Raw genomic sequence first — 26,482 nt, forward strand, 5'->3', positions numbered from 1 at the left:
TTAAGAAATATCAATAAACACATCACTCTAAAAAGGACTTTCAAAACAATTTTACAACAAAATACTGTTAAAAATTCTCTATTTAGTACCTTGAAAATAAACCTAAAGCTGAGCATAATACAAGCCTATATTGGAGGTTATTCTTGGACATGGAACAAATTTCAGATGAGCCTAGATTACAGTGAGAAACTATCGCAAACACAAAAAATTAAACAGTAGGTAAGAAGCTGAAAGGTCTTTAATCCCAGCACTTGTCAGGAGAGGCAGTCAGATCTCTGAGTTGAAGACCAGTCTAGTCTAAAGAGTGAGTTCCAGGACAGCCAGGGCTACACAGAGAAATCCTATCTTGAAAAACAAAAATAACAACAAAAACCAGTAAGTAAATAAGAACCTAAGACAAAAGGTCATCTCGATATTTACAGTGTTAAGGCATATAAGGAAAATAAAACCTCCTTATTTTGAAAATCATACAGCTAGTGTGTCAGGGTGAACTCAAAAACAAAATCCTGAACCAGCCTGAAAAGACCTAACAGTACAACTTCTCATTTTTCCTGGTTAACAATGATCAGAACAGTAAGAAAGAAGTAAATCGAGAGACTCTGGAAAATAGAAAGCTAGTGTCCCTTGAGTTGTATAACCTGGACAAGTCACTCAACTTAACTTGGACTATTCTACACAAAGACTGAGCTGGAAGAGATAACCTGGAAGATCTCTAGCCCTCCACTTGCGAGGTCACAATACTCAATTGAGGTTTAAGTCTGGTTACTGTCTGTCTGGTTACTAATCAATGTAATCAGTACTTAGCATGTCTATTAGTTTCAACTCCATTGCACAACAGTTAACATAGAAACAAAACCTCTATATTCATCTTGCCTGCCCATCTTTCCAGCTCTCACTTTACTCTGGGGCTCCACCCATCTGCTCTCATCTCATGATTAACAAACTTTTCACATCAACTAAGCAAAACTGCTCCCTTTAAAACTGTCACTAAAGATATCTGGCTACATTTTCTGGATCTATTTGCCCCCCTCATGTAACTCATCAATCAATCTCTGGGCCACTGGGAAAGCTGCAGTCATATACACTTCAGGGCAGAGCAACATCTGTGATGGCCAAGTATCTTTAATACTAACTCACAAAGCCTTTAGGTAAAAATGTTAACTCACAGGAACAATGTAGATGGCTAAATGTCATCACGCAAGAGTAAACAAGACAAATTACACATTCTGCAGGACATGACCTAGCATCTTCAGCAAGTCTAGTTACATTACAGCCTTGAGGTTCCTAATTTCTTAAGTGCACGTATAGACAGACATACATACTCTGATAGCATTTTCTGTGCCAGGAACAATTTTGTCACTCTAAGAAGATATAAATTCACATCAATCAAAAAAGAATTAGAAAAGTTCCAAAATAAAATGATTATCATTTAAATATCATAAATATTACCTGTCATCTGTTATTCTAAATTGGGAAATGGGTCGCACCTAAAAATATAGCTCCCCTTTAATTACTGAAATGTGCTGGTTATATTATGTTCAGTAATGAGGGGAAAAAAGCAAGCAAGGAGAGGTTTAACCAAGACAAAAACAATACAACTTTGAGTCGATTTTTTTAAAGATTCAATTTTTTTGAGCACAAACTTAAAATGGTAAATACAAGCAAAAGACTGAGTCATCAGAATAGAGGCCCAAACAATCATAATTATCATTACTCTGAAATTCCCACCCAAAACACTGCAAATTAGTTTTGCAATTAGGTCAAAATATAAATTGAGAGGTTGGAAAAGAGTTTATTGACAGAGGGTTGTGCTTGGTTCTACACAACACACACAAAGAAAAAACATATATACATATATGCACACCCTTAAGATTGGAGTAATCTATGCTTTACTGAACAACACAACAAAGAACTGAATTTTATTAAAAGAAGAAAACAATTATCACCATTCTCAGTGAATACTAACGCTCCCCTCCTAGAGAAGCACAGAATCAAGTCCCTCAATATGTGGTCATTCCATCTAGAGCTAACTTCACATTTAGTTCTGTGTCCTGAATACTAATGAACTGAACAAGTTGGCAAAAGTTTGAGTTAATTTCCTGACCTCTTTTCGGTTGCTGTTAGTAACTGCAGTGCTCCACCTCTGGGCACTATCCCCAGCCTGGTTATCGTCCTAAAGAAACTATTTGTCAATAACCTCACAGAAATGGATGCTATAGACTTCCTAAACTCAATGGCCCCTCCATCTGTGAAATCACCCATGTACTGAACATTCTATGCAGTGGACACTGCCAATGGGAGGCTATGTCAAGACTACTACCCTCAAGAAGCTCCTGTTCTTTCAAGAAAGACGGGTATAGAGACCTACCTACAGTGGCACCTAAAGTACTATTACATTTTTTAAAATTAAGATGCTTTTAGATGAAGAAATTAATTCTGTGAAATAAACTATCACCAAGTGAATACTATGGTCCATAACCCTCTCAAGAGTCTTGTCTCAGTGACAAAAGAAAACGGGCTGGAGAGATAGCTCGTCATTAAGTATACTTGCTCTTGCAGAAAAAGGATCTAGGTTTGGTTCTCAGTACCCATACGGCAACTCACAACCATCTGTAACTCCAGTTCCAGGACATGTTATGTCCTTTTCTGGCCTCTGTAGATATCAGGCATGCACACGGTGAACAGACATAAATGCAGGCATAACACACACAAAATAAAATTTATATTAGAAAAGACATAGTGGCTAAAAGGGTCCAAGCAGAGAAAGAAGAGAGATAGAAACCGAACTCATAAAGACACACATAAAAAGATGGGGTTTACTTAAAGCACAGAAAGGATTAGGGATGCCATGGCAAGCAGTTCAATTTAACTGGGCATATATACATAAATGAAGTCAGAGTCAAGAACAAGGGAGTTCTCTGTAGAAAAAAATCTCGATCATGGCCTATCCAATCAGCACACACCAAGAACTACCCGCACTTACCATTTCTGTCTTCCCTTGCTATCTGCCAGTGCTTTCAAGGAACGGCAGTCAAAGTTTACATGTTACACATTATACGGAAAATAGGGAACTAAAGGGGCTTTAAGAACAAGAACATTGGGCTGTGTAACTGCTTACGAGGTACCAGGTCCTGTTCCAACTATGGGATGATGAATATTTCCCCCTGCTACAGAACACCAGAGTGACACCTCCAATTCTGCAACATGAAGCTGACAACTTCAGGTAAATCAACGTCTCGTGTACTAGTTCTGCTCTCTGTAAGCTAACAAAATTTCTTACATTAACTTCCTTGCTAGTTGATTCAAGAAAGATACCTGAAAACATCTTTGAATCTATAAAAGGGCAACGGGCTCTACGGTTGTAACCAAGAGGTTATTATTATGGGTGTGGTGGCCACAAACCTAAAATTCCAGCATTTGAGAAGCAGTCAGTAGGGTCCCAAAGCCCCGGGCCAACCTGGTCTACATAGCAAGTTTCACACCAGCCAGCCAGAGGTATAAAATCTTGTTGTCAATTTAAAAACAAAACAAAAGAACTACAAATAATTGTATTCGGACATCATGGCACATGCCTCTGACACCTGTAAAACCAGCACTTAAGCTGAGACCAGAAGGTTGCAAATTCAAGGCCAACCTGGGTATACAGATCTTGCCGGCAGACATTGCTAGTAGTTTTCCTACTTAATAAACAATATTATAAAGTGGTACACTTGACAATCAGGAATCTCTAAGATATAACTATAAAACGTGTGTGTTTTCATTCTGCTCCAGCAATGCAGTTGAGGAAAATAAACCACATAAGAAAGCACAGTCTACAAAGATTCAGAGTAATGTCATTCATAAGACAAGTGGAAATAACTACAACAAAGTACAGAAGCAAACCATGGCATTTAGCATAGCTGGTAAGAGCAGTAATTATACACAGCTTTAAAAATAATAGGCCAGGCAGATAAAGTTCATACCTGTAACCCCATCACCTGGAGACTCACAGAGATTTACCTGCCTCTGCCTCCCAACTGCTAGGATTGAAGAAGGTGTGTACCACCACCTGTCTGGCAAATTCCTTTTGATGCTTCTGCCTCTTCCCCCATTTACTGGAATTACAGGTACCACACCCAGTGCCAGTGACAACTTTTGGGACACAAGCAGTCTGGTATAGTGATACATGCTTGTAATGCCAGCGATTTGGTAGGTTTGAGAAAGGAAGATCACAAGTACAAGGCCTTCTGAGTTTAAGATTAACCTGGGTAACTTAAGGAAAATGTAACTCAAAAGTAAAGAAGGGGACAGTTACTTAGCTCAATGGCACAACACTTTGCCTTGCATATGAAGTCCCCAGCAAATTTTTTGCTGGTTAAATCCCCAGCAAATTTTTTTCACTGAATTCCTCCAAGTTTAAGAATCCTTCTAAAGTCAGGCGGTAGTGATGCATGCCTTTAATCCCAGGCAGAGACAGGCATATCTCTGCAAATTCAAGGCCAGCACAGTCTACAGATCGATCTCCAGGACAGACTCCAAAACTACACAGAAACCCTATCTCAAAAGAAAAAAAAAAATCCTTCTAAAAGCAATTCAAATCCTATATGCATATAGAGTAAAATAAACTCAATGAAAAAACTTTCACTTCCTTACAAAAGCATGACAACAACTTACCTCACAGCTTTCAAAAGCTTGTAAGGCCAACACTTACCAGGCACGTTTGTGAACAGCCTCATGAGAGCTAAGCCAAACACAAATTTCCTACAGCAAAATCACAATGGTACATACAAAAGACTATGAAAGTTAAAGCTGTAATTGACCCAACCTTAGCATAAAGTTCATAAGGAATATCTCTAATGCACTATAGTCTTTATGTTTGATATTAGATTTCTAAATTACTCCTTCAATATGCTGCTTAGAAAAAAACAAACAGAAAACAAAAACAAAACACTAAGTTTTAGCTACTTAATAATCATGCAAAAGACATTAAGGTCTCTAACTTACCACAGGAAAGATATTCCTACAGGTAAGATGTAAAGATGTGCCAGGGATGTCCCAGTAATTTGAAAACACCCTGTCATACTTGGTGTCAATTCACTTAGTAGCAACTGTGTTGTGAAAAAACAAAACATTCCAAAGCATTCACCTGTACCTATACTGATTTTGCAGGTTCCGAAGAGCTTAGAGTTGCAGAACCCACTTCACAGGTTCTAATACAAATGTCCCCAACAATGGATCTTTCTCTACTAGTTTAGCCAAAATTGCAAAATTTTTACACTTGTTTTCAACAAATCATAATTTGCCCTTCAAAGTAAAGTCTTTGAGACTATTTAAAACAGAAAAAACTCCAAATGTGTAGACTGGATTAGTTCACTTTACATACGGCTTTAATGTAATATGTGAAATAAATCAAGTTTTTACCCTATACTTCCAGCCTAGAGTCATCGGGAAATGACTTAGTTTCTTTTCCAAGTGATCTGAGTCAGTCTGCCCCCAACAGATTGTTTTGAACTGAAGAAAAAGAACACGAACCAGAAGTAATATGTACATTTTAAATCACGCAGACATATATACTGTCACTCATAACTCTAGTAGAAAATCATATTAATGAATTTAAAACGCCTTGTTTTAACACTGTGAAAGGATTCCTTTCTCACTGAAAGTATTTTAACCATTATAATCAACTTTATATCTGTGAGTTATAAATGATTTCCCAAACTCTGAAATTATATACAAAAATGCTAGTCAAAATTCATTTTAGAGTATGAAATTTTTATATGACGTTTTAACTGTATTGATGATTGAAAGTAAGAACAAGTCTTTGCTGCATGTTTAAATAAACAAATGCCTTACTTTTAGTAAGATACTAAAGGAGTACAGTTTTTGTAAGAAAATAACTCCTGCCACTGAGAGAGAAAGCACCTCTGTAGTTAGTCATCTTCATGTTCAAAGAACACATTTTAAAAATGTAGAAAGTACTTAGGCTAAAATTTTGAAGAAAAAAACTGAAGAAAGCCAACCTTTCCAACTGATAAATATGTGGTGCGACACACAAAGTTTGGCTGCGGTGAAGTGGAGCAAGAGGCAGAGGCAGGAGGGGTTTCAGGCCAACTGAGACTACACAATGAGGCCCTAACAGAAAGGAAAAGAGGGAGATATAAAGTTCAGTACACAAGAAGACAAAAATATCAATTAAATGGAAGGAACATAAATAAAAATAATGAGAGAGGAACCCTTTTAAGACTCCACATTATCCAAACACTAAATAAGCAGAATAGGTAATTATTTCTAAACTTTCAGGATTTGGGTAAAAACTGATTTAACAAGGTAAGAAGGATCATTTGCATACACACTGGCTTCCAATGCAAAAAGCCCGAGGTTTCATGGCCTGTAATTCAGTCCTGACCTAAAGAAGAGTCATGCCAGTCAATGTCCCAAAACTATACTAACAGAATCTTCTCCCTCACAGACATTAACCTGGAGAGGCTAAAGTACAGGCCCCAGGCAAAATTGGGTTTGAGAGTACAGATTCAGTTATCAAAACTTAAATCATTACTTTTTTATTCTACTAACCATTTGGCACATAAAAAAAAACTATTCAAGAAAATAATGGTAAATTAATATAATTTTTTTAAAAAAAGCTAAGCCTGGGGGTGGTGGCACAAGTCTTTAATTCTAGCACTTGGGAGACAGGCACCGTGATCTCTGAGTTTGAGGCCAGCCTGGTCAGAGTGAGTTTCAGGACAACCAAAGATACATAGTGAGACTTTGTCTTGAACCACCAAAACCAGCTGGGCAGTGGCGATGCACACCTTTAATTCCAGTACTTAAGAAGGCAAGAAGCATGCAGATCTCTGTGAATTTGAGGCCAGCTTGGTCTACAGAGTGAGTTACAGGAGAATCAGAAATACACAGAGAAACTCTGTCTCAAAAAAAAAAAAGAAGAAAGAAAGAAAAAAAGAAAAACCAGAAACCAAAAAAATTGAAAACAAAACAAAAATAAAAACAAAAATTCATCAGATTCTATGAAGCTATTTTAAAGATTTCTATACAGCATAACTAACATCAAGTTAGTTCATAGGGATGAAACATTTAAATTAGAAACTTCTTAAGTAGCTTAAGATGCAGGAGAAAATGTTTAAATGAGCTAGTTCTTTTATATACAGATCAGAATAAAGTTGTGAGAGGAAAAAGAGCACAAGACTTGAAAAAATACTTGAAGCAAATGTTTAAAGCTGCTTATTAAATCAGTACCCTTCCTAAGTTTCATATTATCATTTCTTATGCAACTTGTTAAAAACCTAGCTTGGAAACCTCAACATATCGTGTAATTTGTTATTTCAAGTGAAAACACAACACTTCTACTGAAGCATCCAAACACTCCAGGCTTGCAGCAGCAGCATTGGCAGCCCCTGGGTGGCTTACGAACGAAGTACAAATGATAGCAGATCTTAGGCCTAAAACAACCTTAGCTCTTAAAAACTATTAGATGATTCCAAAAACACTATCACTAAATTATCTTAACTTTTCCTACAGTTAAAGAACAGGTGGCAGGCCGGGGCTCCTAGACACCACACAGCAAAACCCACCTGTGACCTTCTCAGGAGTGAAATGGAAACACCCTTAGTAAGGACCTTCATATATTTTTCAAACACACAATTGTGATCACAATCTGGAATATAATCTAGATAAAGAAAGCATCTCACTGCTTAATACACTGTTATTTCATGCAAATTTCCGATAAACTAGTCCATAGAAACTGCTCGAGACACTGGACTGTGTCTGCCACCCTCAAAAGGGCAACATGAAAACGCTAAAGAAATATTTTTTGCCATCACTAAGTTTTACTAGAAGAACCTAAGACAGCAAACATCATGCCTAGATGAAAATCTCAGTTAAGCTTCATTTTATTTGGGGGGAAAAATGTACTTAATAATAAGCAAGTAATTTTGTTTTTTGATTTAACTTGGTTTTTTAAGTTTTCTAAGACGGGGTCTCCTGTGGCCTAGGCTAGGCTTCAACGTACTATACAGCCAAGGACGACTCTGAAGGTCTGATTTCCCTGAAGACAACTCCCAGGTGCTAAGAATCCAGGCCATACAGGCACACCTGATAGTAACTTTGTTTATAAAAATAAGACAACTGTGTTTGTATCACTTTGTTTTAAATATTATGTTCAAAAATATTAGTATAGTTCAATGATAAAGAATTATCAATTAGCTTTAGGATAAAGGTTTTCTTTTAGTGTCTGACTTAAGAATAATGTCACACAACTGACAAAAGTGCCAAGCTCACTTTCACTATAAATAGTGCTTGCTAGTGCAAGTGCACAGAAAACTTTGATCAGTTAACAGTATAACAATAATGTGGGCAACCATGCAAACATAAACCACATCATTCAAAATACAAAACAGTAGCATCATGGCAAGCCAATAATCCTGGATTCAAAAAGGACACCAACAGAGCTATGCCCATTTCAGTGTGAAAATAGTTTATTCAAATTGCTTCTGTTCTACTTCAATTTTAACACAGCAAAAATACTCCAAAGTAAATGAAATTAACCTATTAAAAGTATTTTGGTCCTGGAATAGTAATGGGCTAGAGAATCTGAAACTGTCTCTCACATATATATATATATATATGTGTGTGTGTGTGTGTGTGTGTGTGTGTATAAAATCATATGCATTATATATAACATATTATATACATATATAATCTGTTGTCTTTGTTAAGTAATATAAACATTAAGTATTAAACGTGTAATAGATTTCCTAGAAGTAATTTTGGGTGGAGACATTTCAAGGCTCTAGTACTTTTTTTTTTTGAGACAAGGTTTCTCTGTAGCTTTGGAGCCTGTCCTGGAATTAGCTCTTGTAGACCAGGCTGGCCTTGAACTCACAGAGATCTGCCTGCGTCTGCCTCCCGAGTGCTGGGATTAAAGGCGTGTGCCACCACCGCCCGGCTGTTTTTTTTGTTGTTGTTGTTAAATCTGAATCATAAAAATTGTCCCCATTTGTCACTGTAAGTCCACTCCAAGAGAAAAAAATGGAGAAATCTTAATGTATAGGTAAAGAAATATTTCTGACAATTTTCATTATGAAGCACTATGCAAATTGTTCAAAAAGAAAAGACATTTCTTTACGTTCATCATGAATTAGAAAGCAATGTGAAGTTACAAAGCTTTTTAAAAGGTGATTTTTGTCGGGCGATGGTGGCACACGCCTTTAATCTCAGCATTCTGGGAGGCAGAGGCAGACAGACCTCTGAGTTCGAGGACAGCCTGGCCTACAAGTGCTAGATAGGACAGGCTCCAAGGCTACAGAGAAACCCTGTCTCGAAAAACCAAAAAGCTAGCTTTTTTTCTCTTAGTAATCTTTTTATAAAAAGAACTTTCTTTATTAAGCAAATGAGTTTTAACTCATAGACTTAATCATTACAATTTATCCAGCTGGATTAAAGCAATGAAGACCATTTGCTTTTCTTGCTGAAGTAGCTGAGGCTACTGTAATAAGTCATACTGGCTTTACAATATTTATTAGTATATCTAAACATCTCCCTTTAACTTCAAGAACTAAAATTCTAAATCAGTACTTAAACTTCCTATGAATTTAAAAAATAAGGTCTTGACATTTTATTCTGTGTAAAGTGAGTGTAAAATGAAATTGTAAAATTAAACAAAAAAAATTTTAGCAACTAATCTATTCCTAGAACACTTATAATTATGTTTGTGATCCCTAAAAATAAAACAAGAACTCCAATGTCGTTTTTACTCCCTTGGTTTTTTGCATCTCTGGACTAATTGAAACTCGCACCCCCAAATCAGAAAAACTTCACAGCGGTTTCAATTTTTATTTTAGGGAAGTAAAACAGTTTAATTCAACCAAGCTGGCAACAAATGGAAGGCTCAGAAAAGAACAAGCATCCAATATTGCAGTCAAGTAGCCCAGTCCTCCTCATCCGGAAAAATGTAACTGTTTCTGTTATTACTTGTTAGAAATTTCCATTTCACATCAGCATATTTAACTTCATCCGATCTGAAGAAATAAAGAGTTAGAGTAAAAGTCTAAGACTTAAAAAATGTTAAACAATAGTAACATTAAAGATACTAGCAACAAACTAACTCCCTAAACGATTATAGAGAAAATTGTTCACACATGAAACAAAACAATCCTTTTTTAGGGTCTGACTGTAAAACTCAAAGTATAGCAGTACAAGGTTGCCCAGGCTATCCTCAAACACAAAACAATCCTCCTGCCTCAGCTTCAAGAGTGCTAGAATTGCAGGCTTGAGTCACACATCCGACTTTACCTGCTTTCTTTTAAATCCATCCCCTCCTGTACTGCCTGTGGCAGCCTTCTCAACAGCATACACACAGGATTCAATAGCAGCAAGATTAACTTTTCTAACAGGTCCAAAATCTCACAATGCCAAAAGACATGAGACCTCATCAAATAAATCGTTTCCTTATTAGTGAAATCTTTAGTGGACAAAGTTCTTATCAAGAAACATAAGCCCCACAACAGTCAGAAAACCTAGTTAGGCCCATCTAGTAACAACTTGACCTTCTTGGATCCACAATCTAAGGCATATCAGACACTTCATCTAGCATTTACCAGATCCCACGTACTGCAGATGTCTAAATGCAATCAAGTCTTCTGCCACCTCAGTTATGACCACGTCCACCAAAATATCTCCAGACACTAGCAAAAGTTCCAGATGAAGTAGGAGGGGATCCTCCTGAGTAAGCACACTATACTCTGAAAATACCACATACTTCTAACGAAAACAAATACGTACAAATCACGGCTTCACCTTATATTAGAAAGATGGAAACCAGGACAGGAATTTAGGCTGCATTTGGGGGTCTGGCTAATTCCAAGCTCTATTCTTTTGCATTCCAGCAGGCTGTCTTTCTAATTCACTGAGCCTTGTCTACAAAATCAGCATATTTCCATTGTCCGGCTATTTAGGACTTATGTCTATTGATAAAATACACCTATAAATATTATCAGTTCAAATGAGTATCCCATGGAGGCTGAGAAATTGGTTCCATAAATAAAGCAAACACTTACTATACAACCACAATGATCTGAGGGCAGGTCCCCAGCACCAATGTGCCCTGGATGGTGGTGCACATCTGTAAGCCAGCACTGGAAGGTAGAGATTGAAGACAGCCAGTCTAGCCAAATAGGTGAAGTCCAGGCTCAAAGAAAAATCCTGTCTCAAAAGATAAGGCAGAGAGCAAAAGAGGAAGGCACCCACGTTGACTGCTAGCCTACACACCCTCATATACATAAAGTATAATACTTCAAGTAAGGTTTGTTTGATGGAAGATAATGTAATACAGAGACCTAGAGACAACCTTAATAATATCTCCCAAAACTTCAATCTAAGAGTAAAAGAAAAACTTAAATTCTATTTAACCTCTAGTTTAGAGGAACACAAATACTCAAAAACAAGTCTCATTAAAGAAAAAAAAGTTAATGAAAAAAAATCAAAACAAAAATTTGCTTCCAACTTTAAACATGTATATTGATTTTATGAATCACTTTTAGGAATACATCTCTTTTAAAGATAGCTGATTCAAAACAGAATTACATACCTTGAGTAATTACAGCCTATTCAAAGACTCTAAAGTAAACAAAATTAGTTCTGCAATCACTAATAAAAAAAAAAAAGAAAGAAAAAAGAAACTATTCTACTTCAGTCTGAAAGCAAAGTCAGTCAGTTACTCTGCAGAGCTCTAGTGGCACAGCGCCTACACACGTGCCATAGGACAGGGACACAAAAGACAGTGTAGCAAAGTCAGACATGAAGATATGCAACTCAATTTTACAACTTGTGTTACACCAAAAATATAGCTAAGTTACAAAAATGGGGGGTGGAGTTCATAAGAACACAGTCCTGAAATGGTTCCAGCAGCATCCACGCCATTCTTCTGGAAATGAATGTGCTCTACTGAGGATACTAAACATCTGAAAAGCAAAGAAGTAACATTCTCTGTCACAGGCAGGCAGGCAGGCAGGCAGGCAGACCTTAAGCTTACTTCCCTCTCCTTGATAAGAAAACAGCATGTAAACTTCTACGATGGCTCAGTAGGGCAAAGGCGCTTCCTGTAGGCATAACAACCTGACTGCCATTCCCAGTGCCAATAAAGAAGTAGAGAACCACCTGGATAGTTCTCTGCCTCCACACTTAGACCCTGGTACATACATGCCCCATTTCATTCCTCCTATCCCAACCCCAAATAAATGAATGTGATTTTTAAAAACTAGAGTACATGAAGAAAAAAAATCCCTTTAGCTTTTCTTCCTATTTCAAAGTTCTACTTATGTGGAAAATCGTGGCCAAACATGAAAAAGGGGGCAACATTACAGGATTAACACTAACTTTAAATTCTTACACTAATTCACTGCACATTATATTGAGTATGTCTGTTGTAATGAATGTAAATTGGCAGGGCTACATAAGTACCCCATAAAGCTGAACTGAAAAGGAAATGCTAATATACCTTTACTGATAAAGAGTTTACCTAACTCTGAGTTATACATTAGAAGTTCTATTCACTAGTGGTGAGGATTATTCTTTGTAAAAAAATAACTATGATACTAAACAAGAATAGCCATGAATTCCAGACAAATCAGAGCTATATGGTGAGAACCTGATTCAAAAGAGCAAATATATCATATCTGCATCATAGATATGCTATATAAACACACATACTATGTTACAGATGTTAAATATTTCAATCATCTATGGAGTACTAAAAGAAAATTTAGGGGAGAGGGTAGAAGGGAAAGGGGGAGAGAGGAAAGCAAGTGGGAAAATTGTATAGCTCAATTAAAAACAAATATTAAAAAAGAAAATTTAATCTTACAACAGATAAGAGTTTTAAATTCATTGTGCTAAACTAAAAGCAAATTTTCACCTTCCCGTAAAAGCTGAAAGCAAACATTTTCTGATGAGCTTGATAAACTTCATTTTGAGCAACTCCAGGAGGAAACAGTAAATTAAACTCCTAAAGGAATCCTCCATTTAAAAAAAAAAAATCTTGAATCAATTAAAATTGCAACAGGCCTCAAACTGAGCAAATTCATAAACACTGCTCATCCTAGAAATGAAAATGCAAAATTTTCTGACATCTGGGAAATTGTTAAGAGTAGCAGCTGTGACAGAAGTCTTTCCCATGCGGTAGACACCATAGTAAGGCACTGCATGGTATCAGACAGGGTCTCACTACGGACCCGACTGGCTTGGCATGCACTATGTACAAGACGGCCTCAGACACCCTATGCAGTCCATCCAGCTGCACTAAGACTTACCAAAAATCCTCCTGCCTCCACCTCACTGGAATGAGTCACTATGTCCAGATATTTCCATCATTTAATGAAGATTAACTTTTGTGGTGGGTACTATTATCCTACCCTTATTTCAGGTAAAATAAGACTAGGGAATTAAATAGCATAGAGACATCCAGTTACTAACTGACAGAGTCACTATCACAGCACAGACAGCGGCCCCAGCCCACCCTGTCTGCCTAAAACTAAGATGAAACAATGTATAACTTCAGAGTGTAGACAAAACCTGCTGTATTTTAATGTAATTTAAGAGACTCAATCAATCATGTTCTAAAATTACCTCCAAAAAGACTCAATCATGTTTTAAAATAAACTCCAAAGCAATCTATTCTATAAGGAGAAAATACATTTTCTAGAATAATAATAATACATATTATACACACAGAAAATTCAAATATTTATAGTTAAAATCACTGTTCATATGTAAAAGGTTGGTTTCTGATTATAACTATATAACTAATTACACAAAACATAGCATATTTACAGTCTTTTCCACACCATACACATACAGGTAAAGAAGACTCTTTGCTAGCAAAAGGTATTCAACTGCAATGCCATCTTTCCAAAGTTTCAACACTACCAATATGTACAAGTCTAATACTGCAAAGACATCTACAAATGTCCTAATGCCAACCGTTGCAATAGAAGAGTGTGCTATTCTGAACAAAACTGAAACTTCACTGCCAAAATCAATTCATTTCTAAATCACGTTTACTATGATAACATTCCCTTAAGAAATAGTCATTTTGTTCCAGTACAATTCATTTTAAAAGATGAAACTGCTAGCGCCCCTTCTGCAACCAAGGAAGAAAATACAAAACTAGAAGATGAAGCAACAAACCCAATATCTTAATTTCATCTTTCCCAATATATCAATACAAAGAGAACCAATAAATTATACCCATATCAAAACACCTTTAAGCACCTAACCAAGAAAGTCATGTAACAGTTGCATGACCTATAAAAAGGATGAGTAAACGCTATTTCTTCTATCCTCAATATCGGCGATATCTCCAGGAGCAACTGCATCAATCTCAAATCTGCCACGCATGAAGCAACTACAAAAAGTAATGAATATTTACAGAAATCATTTCTGATAAAATCATACAAATGACCTAAATCATGATCTTTAGAACAAATTCTTGTAACTTTTCTTAAATGTAGATCACAAAGCCAATTCTGCAAATCAAGTTTATCTACAGGGTGAAAAAAAAGGGAACAAAACTCAAGAGTCACCAGCTCTGTGCAGTAAAACTTCTCTTTTATGAGCTAGTAGTTTCTACGGAAAAAGAAAAAAACACTATCCAATAAATTTCTTAAGCTGTACTAGTAACTAGTACTGTCTTCTGGAACTAAATACTTCTAAGATGGAATAGTCTAACATTTCATGGAAATGAAAATCTGTCCCATGTACACAGGCTTCTAAGTTTATCTTTGCCAACTATCAATTCAAATACATTATCAATATGAAAACACCGTCTATATTTTGGGCTTACTAAAAAGACTAAGACACAAAATATTGAAAATTGAGTATTGACTGAAAAGAATATTCAAACTTTGTTCTTTCCGGCATGAATAATTTTCTAATCAAGTCATCAAAGTGACTATTTTAGAAGCGGCTTAAAAATTGTTAATACTGTTAAGCTACAAACAAACGAAAGAACAGCACACGAAGACAAATCTCAAGTTGTAACATTTGTTAAAGTTGAAGGAATTGAATTCATTTCCAGAAGGTAAGCTAGTTCGTAATACTTATATATTTTACATAATTATGAGAAATTAGACATATGTTCCACACAAAAATTAGAATACACTGTCTTTCTTCTGTTACTAAAATAAAAATTTTAAAGGCAATGAATCTCCACTTTCTAAAACCAAGTATAAAATGAACATGGTAATGTCATATTTAACTTGAATTATTTAATCTTTAATTAATACTTTAAAAGCAATCTTAGCCTGCATCATTATACTGTGTCAACTTTTACAACTGACAGTAATGAAATTGCTTTTCCTTATATTGAATTATATATAACTGAAAATTACTCGTTTTGACGCATTTTATTCTTAAGTAAGTTTTAGGGAAAATTAAATTTTCAACCTATTATACAGCAATTACATAGTCATGTTTTTCAGGAAAGAAACAGATGACTACAAAAAAGGCCAAGATTAAAATTTTTTTTAAAGATTGCACAATCTTTAAAAAAAAAAACTAGAATTACTTTCAACAATTACTCGCTTGTAACAAACAGCTAACATTAGCAATCACTGCAAGGTTCTACTGTCCCAGGCGGGGCTGGTGTTTGAAAGGAAGCACACCTATCACACAAACTGTCACAGAAGGCTGGGCTCTGCGTGTGCTTCAAAGACACAAAACCTCACAATCTCACACTGAGTCTGTTTTCCAGACTGCTAAGAATAAAATCCAACCAACGAATTCTTACAATACAATTTTGCAAAAGATTTTAAAACTCAATTTTCCTTGACTTTTCTGAAAGTACATCACTGTTAACCCTCAGCAAATAAAAATATCCTACTTACTACTTTCATAATGAAATTTAATTTGGCCAGCTTCAGTGACAACACTGACCAGCAGTAGTCTTCAAAGAGCATTTTAATTCCTGCCCCCAAACAGAACACACTGATAAGGAATCAAGCAAGCCCTCTGGCTTATCAAAATTATTGGAAGAACAACTCTCAGAAGAGCAAGGCCTTCACCAACTTTCCCCCTCCTGACTCTTTTTCGTATTAACATTTGGCTCAATAAAACCACAGCTCTAGAAATTAAGTGTTTAAATTAACCATTTGATGCACTATTTGATACTGCTTTCCATGCATACATAACTAAAAATACAGTTTTAGACTTTTAAGTCACATAAATTGCATGCGCAGAAGCCCACGTATTATGAAATCAAATAAGGAACTGCAATCATGTCACTGCTCATACGTAAAAATTTGGCACAACAATCTTGAGGTCCAATACCCCCGACAATTTTAAATCATGTGGGAAAAGCATAAGTCTACTGTGGAAGCTAAGAGAAGCTCGACTACCAGGCTTTCCAGATTTTTCTTTGAATGACGGTCTATTTTTTTAATTAAATAGATATCTGACTAATTCCTCCTATATCTAGATTACTAACATTAATTCTCACCAACAGTAAAATGCCTTGAAGCAAATAATATCTCAGAATTTTTTCCAATTACCTTCAGAAAAGGTCAAGTTCATCCTGAGTAAAGCTTTATCAATTAATGCAAACTCGAAAATTAAAGATTCCTCTCAAAGTGTATTTTTAACAGAAAATTAGCCTGTTTCTGAAACCAGTTAGTTCTTCAGTGAGTTCCATCTTCATTTCAGAACAAAACTCGACCAAAATTAGCTATGCATGTTTATATGCCGCTAATGCAATTAAAAAAAAAAAGCCGAACCTCTTCCAAATGAAAACATTTTATTTAATTAAAAAAAAAGTCCTCTCCGTAATGCTCTAATTATTAGCAGGACATGTATAGGCAAGTTGCTGCCCTTCTGCCTTAAGAAAATGTCTACTGATATTTACTAAGAAATAACTTTTACCAAGAATACATTATTAACAATTACACAATTACTTAATTTTAACTAAATATTGTTCATTGTTACAAGTCTCTTGGAGAAAAATTGGGGGTTGTTAACAAAAGGCTTAATAGATCTTCAAGCCTGTCACTTCAGACAAGCAACTTTTTTCACACACCTGACACACCGGCCTCCCAAAAGCTCTCAGTATCTGTCAATACTTCCTCCAAAAAAGGAGGGCTCTCTTCCTATGCCTGATCAAAACCAGTACCATACCTGAAACTGCAAAGATCAATGCTTTAAGATAACCGCGAACTTCTGAAGTACAAAGGACTAACTTTTAGACAATCAGAACTATACACCGTTAAAAAATTCTTGGGTTTCTGTCTTATTCAACGAGCTGACTCAGTAATTTGCTGCATTTAAAAAGCTAGCCTACCGACAGTGAGCCACTTTTGCTAGTATGTCTGGGTAGTAGCTGGTTACAGTTACACTGACATTCTATACAAATCAGGGTAAAACCCATGGGCAGTCAACGGGTCAAAGCACCTGAACCTTAAAAGACATCAACAGCAAATTCTAGCTCACAGTGATACTTAAATTTCATGCGAGAGCCGAGCTTTAACCTCTGCAATCATTTGCCACATACAATATCCTTGAGCTCACACGGGCATCATCATCTGGGATCAAAAACTGTTCCATCTCTAGCCTATCACGTACGGCAAAGCAAAATGAATGCTAAATACCACTGAAACACAAATCTCAGGCCCCATCCCACATCTCATCAGGAAACAAAGTCTAATTTAACAAGGTTCTATTAAAAGGTCCAATAACACATATTCTGACACTGTTGATCGCAAACTACAAAACTTCTCGGTCTAGCTCCAAAGTCGTAATTACTTCAGTTTAAACACACAAACCTGCTCTTACCCTCAAATGTGCACCATCTATGCTGAGGGTGGCTAAGCCTATAAAGTTATGCAAATCAGTTCACAAGTCACATTTTAGAAAAATCTATCAACGCAACCCAGGAAACTAGCAATCACTGCAAGATTCTGAGGCAATATGCCTACGTGCGGCACGGACTTTCATTTTAATCTGATCTACACCCTACATCTAGGGCCTAAGTCATGATCTAATCGAAATATGCACAACCTCACAGCGTCTGTTTTTTTGGTTCATTTAGGCTTGGATTAACGAGCTCGTTAATCCAATGTACAGTACTCTGCATTCACGGACAATAGATTTTAAGAAGAGACCTCGGAGCTAGACAAGAAACCAACCCGTGCCTTGACACTTGCAAGCAGGCATGAGTTCCGTCTAGCTGAACACTCCCTAGGTTGAACACCCTGCAAGAGACAGAAAATACACGATCTAAAAATGAGACCAGGATTAAACGTTATAGTCACCCCCAACTACGGAAATTTTTCACATCCGTCTACTCCAACGTTATCAGAATGACAGAAAAGCAAAGAGGAACAGCCGCAGAAATGGATACAGGTCAAGTCTAAGTCGAATCCATCCTCTTGATATCTCCTTTTGTTTCTGCTAACGATCTCTTTGATGATGGCTGTCATGTCTGGGAGCCTGTGGCTGAAGAAAAAGGAGGAGAGAGATGGCAGAAGCTGCTGGTGGCGAGGCTTCTTCTGCAGGATGGAAATGGCTCTGGACTTGGCGGTCGCTGATGCCCCTCGCTCTGCTGCCGCTTGGCCCTGGACCGCAGCCGGGTAATGGCTGCTGCGGCGGCTGCTGGATGGTTGCAGCGACTGGGCCTGCTTCTCCTCAGCAGCCAGAGGCCTGGCAGCCGAGGCAGCGGAATGGGGAGAAGACGGATAATCCTCGCAGCGGCTGCCTCCTCCGGCGGCCTCCGGAGCCCGGGCCAGGGGGGGTGCGGCGGCGGCGGACGGGAGGCTCAACACCGGCCCGGGTCCCTGGACGTGCCGCCGCCGCCGCCGCCGTGTTGGAGGCAGGAGAAGGGGAGAGAGCAACTCTCCGGCGTTCCCAGCCCTGGCAATGGTGACAGGCGACTCCGACCCCCTCCCCGGAGCCGCGGCCGCCGCCGCCGCCGCTTCTCCCCCCCGCTCCAGGAGCGGGAGGTGCAGCCGCCGAGCCTGCGCCGGCTCCCGCCCGAGCCCACGGCTTCCACCGTCTCTCTCCGAAGCCGCTCAGCGGAGGGCTGCCCGGTTAGAACAGACGACTAGGAGGCGAGGCCCGCCGCCGCTGCCGCCGTCGCCGCCCGGCCGGCTCCCCGAGGGCGCTGCCCCCGCGGCTGCTCACAGGCGCTGAGAGGGGCTCTGAGCCGCGGCCGCCGCCGTCTCTCATCTCCCTCGCCTGCGCCGGGCCTGGCCTCACAGCGGCTCAACTCTCAAACTTCCATCATGGCTGCAGCTTCCGAGAGGAGAGAGCTGAGCGCAGCCGCGTCCCGACGCCCAAGCGCGTATCCTGCCGCAGTGCACAAAGAGTCCCGCCACATCACCGTGCGCCGGCCAACCCGCCCCCTCCGCCGCCCCGCCGGGAGAGCCGGGCGCCTCCGAAGCGGGAGGGGAGGCGGGAGGAGGGCGGGGAGCGGGCGGCAGAGCCGGGGGAGGGGCGGGGAGGGGCGGGGCGCCGGCGGGACGGGGCGGCGAGCGCCGCGGAGCATGCCCAGTGTGACCGCGCTTCTCTCCGGGAGCTGAGCCGGCTTCGGCCTCGGCGCAGAGATCCGGCAGAGGTAGGGCTGGCTGGGGCCGAGTGAAGCTGCGCTGAGCAGGATCGCTGACTGCTCTCTGGTCCGGTGGATCTGACTGCTCACTGGTCTCAGTGGCCGGTCAGTGCCTCGGGAGTCCCAGGGGCAAGGCCTTGCGGCGAGGGACACCTATCCTGCCTCCGTCCCTGGCTTTCTTCGCAGTGGTTTGCATTCCCTGCCCTGCGCTGTGGTCAGATTACAGTGTTTCGCTAGGATTTGTCTGCAACAGTCTAACCTAGGTGATGTACCTCTCCCCCCCACGGTGTCCTCAAGATGTCAGTCTTTGCACCAAGAACAACCCCCTATTGTGTGTCCCGCGTGGGTCACCTCGTCGGGCTCGGGTTCCCTGCCCCACCTCCTGCTTCTCAGGCAGCTGGGTTCCTTTGCCCGAAAGATGAACGCTCCCAGCCAAGCATGATGATTGTGCATACGGGGCGTGTACACACACGTCTCCCCTGAGTTTCCAAGGCCCAGAAGACAACCCTGGGTGAACAAAGTGGATCTCCATGAATAGGGCGCACCCCACGCGCACCCCTCTACTGCCGGGTAATGAGCCCGGCAGCTCCCCGCAGCGGCGGGTCTACCGGATCAGTCAACCTCCGTCTCGAAGGGACTGTCTCCCATCCCCTTTGCAGCCTCTATGGAAACCCGGCCAGAATTAGATCGCTGTGGCCAGGTGCTGCCCCAGCCGGACCGTACACGGTCCGGGACCCGGTTACTGGCCCGGGGTGTGCAGTATGGAACGGTCGGAAGCTGCAGCTAGCGAGTGGGCGGGGCGAGCAGGCCTGGGAGGGCTCAAAGGCGAGGTGGAAGGATACACGAGCCACGGCCGGAACTACTTTCAGGAGGAGGTCACGTGTGGTCCTAGTTGGGGAACTTTCCAAATTCCCATTCCCGTATCTGTGTGCTCCTGAGGCAAGAGCTTGGACCCCTCTGCTCTATTAGATGGTCACTCCAGGTGGGGGCGGCTGGACCCCAGCTCTCCCCGGTCGGAGCGGAGAAATGCACCCACAAGCGGTCCGCAGGAGCGCTGTCAGGGCCAAGCGCCTGGGGAGCTGGTTACACAAGCACCCACATCCAAGCACGTGCCCCCGCCACCCCTCTCTGTTGGCTGCCGCCGGTTTGTGTACGGTGACGGGGAGAGTCCCCAGCCTGTTCCTCCCTTTCGCTTGCAACCCATAGAGCGAGCCAGAAGGCCGAGACACGAGACTCCTGCTCTGGATCTACCCACCCCGCGCGTTCCCAAGCGTGGGAGAAGAGGCTGGGCCTTAGGGGGTCTGACGCATCTCCTTAGCTAATGCAGTGGACCCTCTCTAGATCTGTACTCGCGGGGCAAAAGGGTATCTCCTGTTGCTGCTGGCTGCCTGAGCTTACCGATGTTGCAACAAACTTCCAGTCACTGCCCCTGAACTGGTGAGCGCGCCCCACCTACTGTAGACTCAGCCAAGTGACTTATCTGAGCACCTAGTCAATGGCTGTCCGCCCAGAACAAACCTGTCAAGTAGAAGCTTACTGCTGGGATTGGCTGACCTGTCGCGGTCGAGAGAGCTGGTTCAGAAGTGCTCTAAGGGCAAGCCCCTCCTCCCCGACCAGCCAGCCACAAAACAAGCGATCACCTTGAGCTTGGAGAAAAAGAAAAATGACATCAGCACCAACGCTGGGATTTCTTCCTTTTTGTTCTTTTCCCAGAGGACTTAGTTCTCAGGGTAACAATTCGAGTCCGAAAGCATCTGATTTGAGACCTAAGCTAAGGCACTGGGTCGCTTCAGAAATCTGGAGATTAGTAATCAATTATCATGGGTATTGCAGTAATTGCGACTAGGTGTCTAGAAAGACCAGCAGAGGGTTTATGAAGTATAGGAGAAAGAAAATTGCGTATGTGCACAGCATAGTTGCAGGCAGCTCCTGAAGCCTAGAAACCTCAAGAGGCCTGGCTCAGAGAGCCATGGGCCATTACCTAACTCCAAGACTGCTAATTAAACCAGGGATATTTACAGTTCTATTAGCGATCTCTGAGGCTACTCAAAGCTTGTATTTAGATGCATCCTTTTAAGATCTCTCTGCAGGAGTTAGCAGCTCAAGCTAAGCAAGCATTGATGTTTATTGCAGGCTGTTTTTGTGCACAGTTCTTCTGGTCAGTTGGGGGAGGCAGGGAATACAGATGAGGGCAATTTGAAAACAATAGAAGAAAGGCCTGCATTTGGTTTCTAAAGATGTAAATAAATCTCACTCACACAGCCTACTCTAAGATGGAGCTCTGTTTTAGATGCAACCCCCAAAGTCAAGGTGTTACATGAGATGCATAGTTAAAAACCTAAATTGTGCTCAGTGGAGTGTCTACTACTCATTGGTGGGAAAAATAAGAATGAAGTTACATCAAGAGAAGTAGGTTGAGGAGGGGAAAATACCTCACGTTAGTGCTTGTCCCCAGAGTCCCCGTTACTAGCATCACCCTATTTTGCCTCTTCCCCGGAGCCATCTTGTGTGACATAATCTAAGAGTGTCTAAGCCACTCTGAAAGCTTCCTCTAAAGACAGGCAAAGGCTTTTATTCCTAAGCTTCCTGATGCTGGGCTGGAGGAAAGGGGACACTTTTCTGTTTCCAGAACATCACTCTAGAGCACAGGGGAGGAACATCACAGCATTGAAGTGCTGGAACATGACACCAGCCCACAGGCACTTCCAAGTGAGGGAAGAAGCCGGAAACCAGTCAGCTGCTTCCCTGAACCCAGGTTCCTCTACTCTCTAGTGGTTAATGAATAGATAACCATGTTGGCTGGTGTATGGTCAGGCTGGCAACGTCAGATTTTGTTCGGAGTTTCCTCTCACAGTATAATATGTTTCTGAAAGAAATACTGATGTAGCCTTTTTAAAATGTTGGTGTTTTTCGCTTTTTTACTCCATTCAAGGGATATGAATAGACGAGGAGGGGAAAAGCCCAGATAGCAATAAAAAAAATTTAAGTTCAGATGAAAATAGATCTGCTTGGCTGACCTGATACTACAATACAATGGTTAGCAAGCACTTCATTTTCTTACCTGTCTGGATTCAAAACACCCCAGGGAGAAACAGAAGCTTATAACAAAGGAGGAATTATACAAAGCTCCAGGGAGACTAACTTTATAGAATAATTAGGGAGTATGATAAGCCAGCTTTAATTATAGTTTCTAACAGCTGATTCCAAAACTGTAGTGTTACTACACGTAAAAGATGTACAAAGAAAAGTCTTTCTTGGTTTCTTTGATAAGTGGGTCACCAAGAACTAGATGTGGATAACATAAATAGTTAATGCACTGTCGTAGGTTCTGCACTAAAACATGTTGTATGTGAGCACTCCATTGCCCTAGTGCCTTTCTCCTTTCCCACACTCTGACCCTTCAGCCAGAGAGTTAAGTCAAGTGCTTTAATTTTTAAGCAAGCGTCTCTATTTTTACCTAAAAAGCATTTTCTAAATAATAGGAAATAATGAATTAGGTAACAGATAATTGGCTTTGAATTTAAACTGGTCTGTTCTTCTATGGTTCTGTGAAGTCTTTCCTCTTATCTAGTCTATTATTGTTTATTTAGATTTTTACATTTACATTTATTGATTGTGCAAGCTTGCACCAGATACACAGCCATGGCACACTGGTGCATGTCAGAGGACAACTTGCAAGAGTCGGCTCTCTCTCCTTTCACCACACACCTTCCGGGGATCTAGCTCAGGTTGTCGGGTTGGATGGAGCACACCTTTACCCACTGAGCCATCTTACCACCCCCATTAAGGTTCTTTTAAGCACAGTGTTCTCAGCCTTTCTCCAGAAGGCACTCCAGTGACCCACACGCATACGGTATTCTAGGAGAAAATCCCGAATTACTGTCTGTAAGCTCTCCATACCCTAAAACTTTTGCAAATGGCTGTCACCTTTCCTGTCTCAGGAAAGAGATATCCTGGTATGAAATCATTAGTCTCAGACGAGCAGAGGCTGAACTGGGTATTCCCCGGGGTACCAGGGAGCAGACCAGACCATGTTACTGTGTCCACTGGCACATAGGAATTATCACTCAGGGGGCAGTGACACAAAACAACTTTATTTCCATTAGCTTTGACTGCTTGATCTTCTACTTTGGTCTTAACTCTCGTTCTAACCCTATGGAACATAGTTAGTTGTTTTAGCACTTCTAATAATAGAAACTAAATGTTTCAGGATAGCCTGCGTGTGTCTAGGTTCAGGAGGGGCATTGAGATGGAATCAATATGGACAGAGCTGCTAGATAATCAACTCCTTTGGAGGGCGAGTGCCTTTTTTGAAAGAGAAAACACACAAAACCTGCTTAAAGCATTCTCATGGTAACAGGGGGCCTAATCTCTGTTCTTGTAATGATTCAGTCAACAAACACTTGGAACTTTTATGTGCTCCTATGGTTTTCAACTGTATGAGTAGAGAGAGGTGCCTGGACAGCTTTGGGGGCTTGAATCCTTGAACTGAAACTATTGCAACCTCCTCACAGCCCACATGGTCAAGTGAACGACTGATGCTTGATAACTGGTTCAATTATCTATTGCTTCACAGCAAATCACAGTAAAACCCAGGAACGTGAAGGGACCATCTTTGTTTTCCCACAATTCTTGGGGAAGGGTATGGCTGGGCAATTCTTTTCCCCACTGATGAGATCAAGGGACAGTTGTGGTCTAGTCCGTGGTGAGGTTGGCTGGATCTGGAATGTCCAGTGTAGTTTCACCTATGTATCCAGGAACTCAGTTGAGAGACCCAAACTCATGGAGGGCCTCCCTGACTTCATGGGGTGGCTCCAAAGCTGAGCTATCAAGAAGAGCGTGGGTACAGTTTCCCATTTTGCAGCTGTCTCGATCTTTATTTCAAGGGCATATTATAAAGTTGACTCCTTACACTGAGACTCTTCATTAATAAGGAGACACTCGTAGGCCCCTATATTTTCTAGAAAACCTGATGTCTGTTTGGGAGTCTGGTTCTTATTTATTACAGGCTGGTCTTGAACTCACTGTAGCTGACAATGGCCTTTCACTTTTGATCCTCCTGCCATGTTTGTGTGTGTGTGTGTGTGTGTGTGTGTGTGTGTGTGTGTGTGTGTATTTATCTAAATACACAGAAAATATCTGAGAAATAAACAAAACTGAAAAAGAGGGGAAAGCATTTCAGAAAGAGAGACTGATGTCTTCTTATTTGTTATTTGTTTCTTTGTGTGTTGAAGGCTTTTTTGGGTTTTTTGTTTTGTTTAATTGTTACAGTTTTCGAGACATCTGTATCCCTGGCTGTCCTGGAACTTGCTCTGAAGAGAAGGCTGGAATTAAAGTTGTTCTTTACAGTTATTATTTTTGTTTTCATAGAACAAAAAAGTGATTTTACCCAATATAATTAAAGTTAAAAATAAATGTTTATTATCAAAAGAATATCAAATAACCAAAGAGGGAGGTCAGCTCTAGTTTCATTTTTTTTAAGAAAGATTTATTTATTATATATACAGTATTCTCAGTATTCCTTCTGCAAGTATGCCTGCAGGCCAGAAGAGGGCACCAGATCTCATTACAGATGGTTGTGAGTCACCACGTGGTTGCTGGGAATTGAACTCAAGACCTTTGGAAGAGCAGGCAGTGCTCTTAACCACTGAGCTATCTCTCCAGCCCTCTAGTTTCATTTTTAAATAAATGAGCTCACTAAGAAATTTCTAGCATTTAGGCCTAAAGAGCTACTCAGTGTCTGTCATAAAGGATATCTGGAAGAAATGCTATGTACCACAAAGATGCTGTGTGCTATAGAGATGCCATGTGCTATAGGGATGCTGTGTGCTACAAGGATTCTGTGTGCTATAGAGATGCTATGTCCCACAGAGATGCTGTGTGTTCCAGAGATGCTGTGTGATCCAGGGATGCTGTGTGGTACAGGGATGCTATGTGGTACAGGGATGTTGTGTGTTGTGTGGTACGAGGATGCTGTGTGTCATACAAGCTCTGTCTCAGTCCAAGTATCCTCTCTTCCCTGAATTAACTGCTTCAACTATATCTATTTTTCAACCTGTGTACTACTTAACAATGATCTACTCAAAACATTTTTTTCCTCGCAAATAATTGTCTTTTCACAGCACCACAGACTTCTTCCATCCTACCTGGCAGAAGATTTCTCTGCAGTAGAAGGGTGAAAGATCAAGAAGAAATTTCAAAGACCCCCTTACTCACCAAACTCATTGTACAAGCAAAGAAACTAGAACCAATGATTTACATGCTTCCATTACACAGAACATTATAGATGCTTAGGAGCCTGGGAAATGTCTTTAGTTAAACAAAAATGGGGCAAAGGCCTAGTTTTGTTTTATTTTTTTAACCTGAACACGTTAACACAGGGATATTGGGCTAGAGATGATTGTTCATGGCCTTTCCAGCCCTAGAATTGGACATAGAATATGGGGATGAGATGTGATTGGTGCTCACTGTCTGCCCTACATATCCTGAACTTAGTTCCAAAGATGAGGACCTTAAAAATCAAATGTGAAAGCCAGGCAGTAGTGGCTCAAGCCTTTAATCCCAGCACTTGGGAGGTAGAGGTAAACGTTTCTGTGAGCTCGGGGCCAGCCTGGACTACAGAACAAGTTCCAGGACAGCCAGGGCTGTTAACACAGAGAAACCCCATCTCAAAAAAAAAAAAAAAAAAAAAAAACAGAATCAAATGTGAAAACGTGAGTTGCCTCATGTTGCAAAGGATGACCATGGAAAGTATTTCCAAAATGGATGGAAAAGGCGCACATGAGTGAGGACTCAAAGGACTCAGAAAAGAAAAGGTCCTGGAAAGGACCTTCTTTAGGAAGAAAACCCAAACTTCACCAAAGGACAAAGGGAACACTGCCACCTGCTGAAGGAGACAAG

The 26,482-nt window shown here is 40.5% G+C and overlaps 3 protein-coding genes across 3 annotated transcripts in view; 1 reads left to right on the forward strand and 2 right to left on the reverse strand.

The window, feature by feature from the left end:
* Pten (phosphatase and tensin homolog) overlaps positions 1–18,594 on the reverse strand; it is a 72,184-nt gene extending 53,590 nt beyond the window's left edge. Inside the window, exon 1 of the mRNA XM_048438852.3 lies at positions 18,380–18,594. Within this exon, the coding sequence (XP_048294809.1) occupies positions 18,380–18,458 (79 nt within the window). The 5' untranslated portion in view covers positions 18,459–18,594. The remainder of the gene's footprint in view (positions 1–18,379) is intronic.
* Positions 18,595–19,257: 663 nt separating this feature from the next.
* Positions 19,258–19,354, reverse strand: Mldhr (mitochondrial lactate dehydrogenase regulator). The gene is given in 2 exon segments (XM_085693788.2): positions 19,258–19,314; positions 19,316–19,354. Coding segments are annotated over 2 exon segments (96 nt in total).
* A 190-nt stretch (positions 19,355–19,544) lies between these two features.
* Klln (killin, p53 regulated DNA replication inhibitor) lies at positions 19,545–22,395 on the forward strand. Its single transcript, XM_048438658.3, is given in 3 exon segments — positions 19,545–20,503; positions 20,506–20,649; positions 20,651–22,395. Coding segments are annotated over 3 exon segments (630 nt in total). The 5' UTR covers positions 19,545–20,155; the 3' UTR covers positions 20,789–22,395.
* Positions 22,396–26,482: the final 4,087 nt, after the last annotated feature.

This window comes from Myodes glareolus, chromosome 7, assembly GCF_982192425.1.
Source record: "Myodes glareolus chromosome 7, mMyoGla1.1, whole genome shotgun sequence".
Classification (NCBI taxonomy): Eukaryota; Metazoa; Chordata; class Mammalia; order Rodentia; family Cricetidae; genus Myodes; species Myodes glareolus.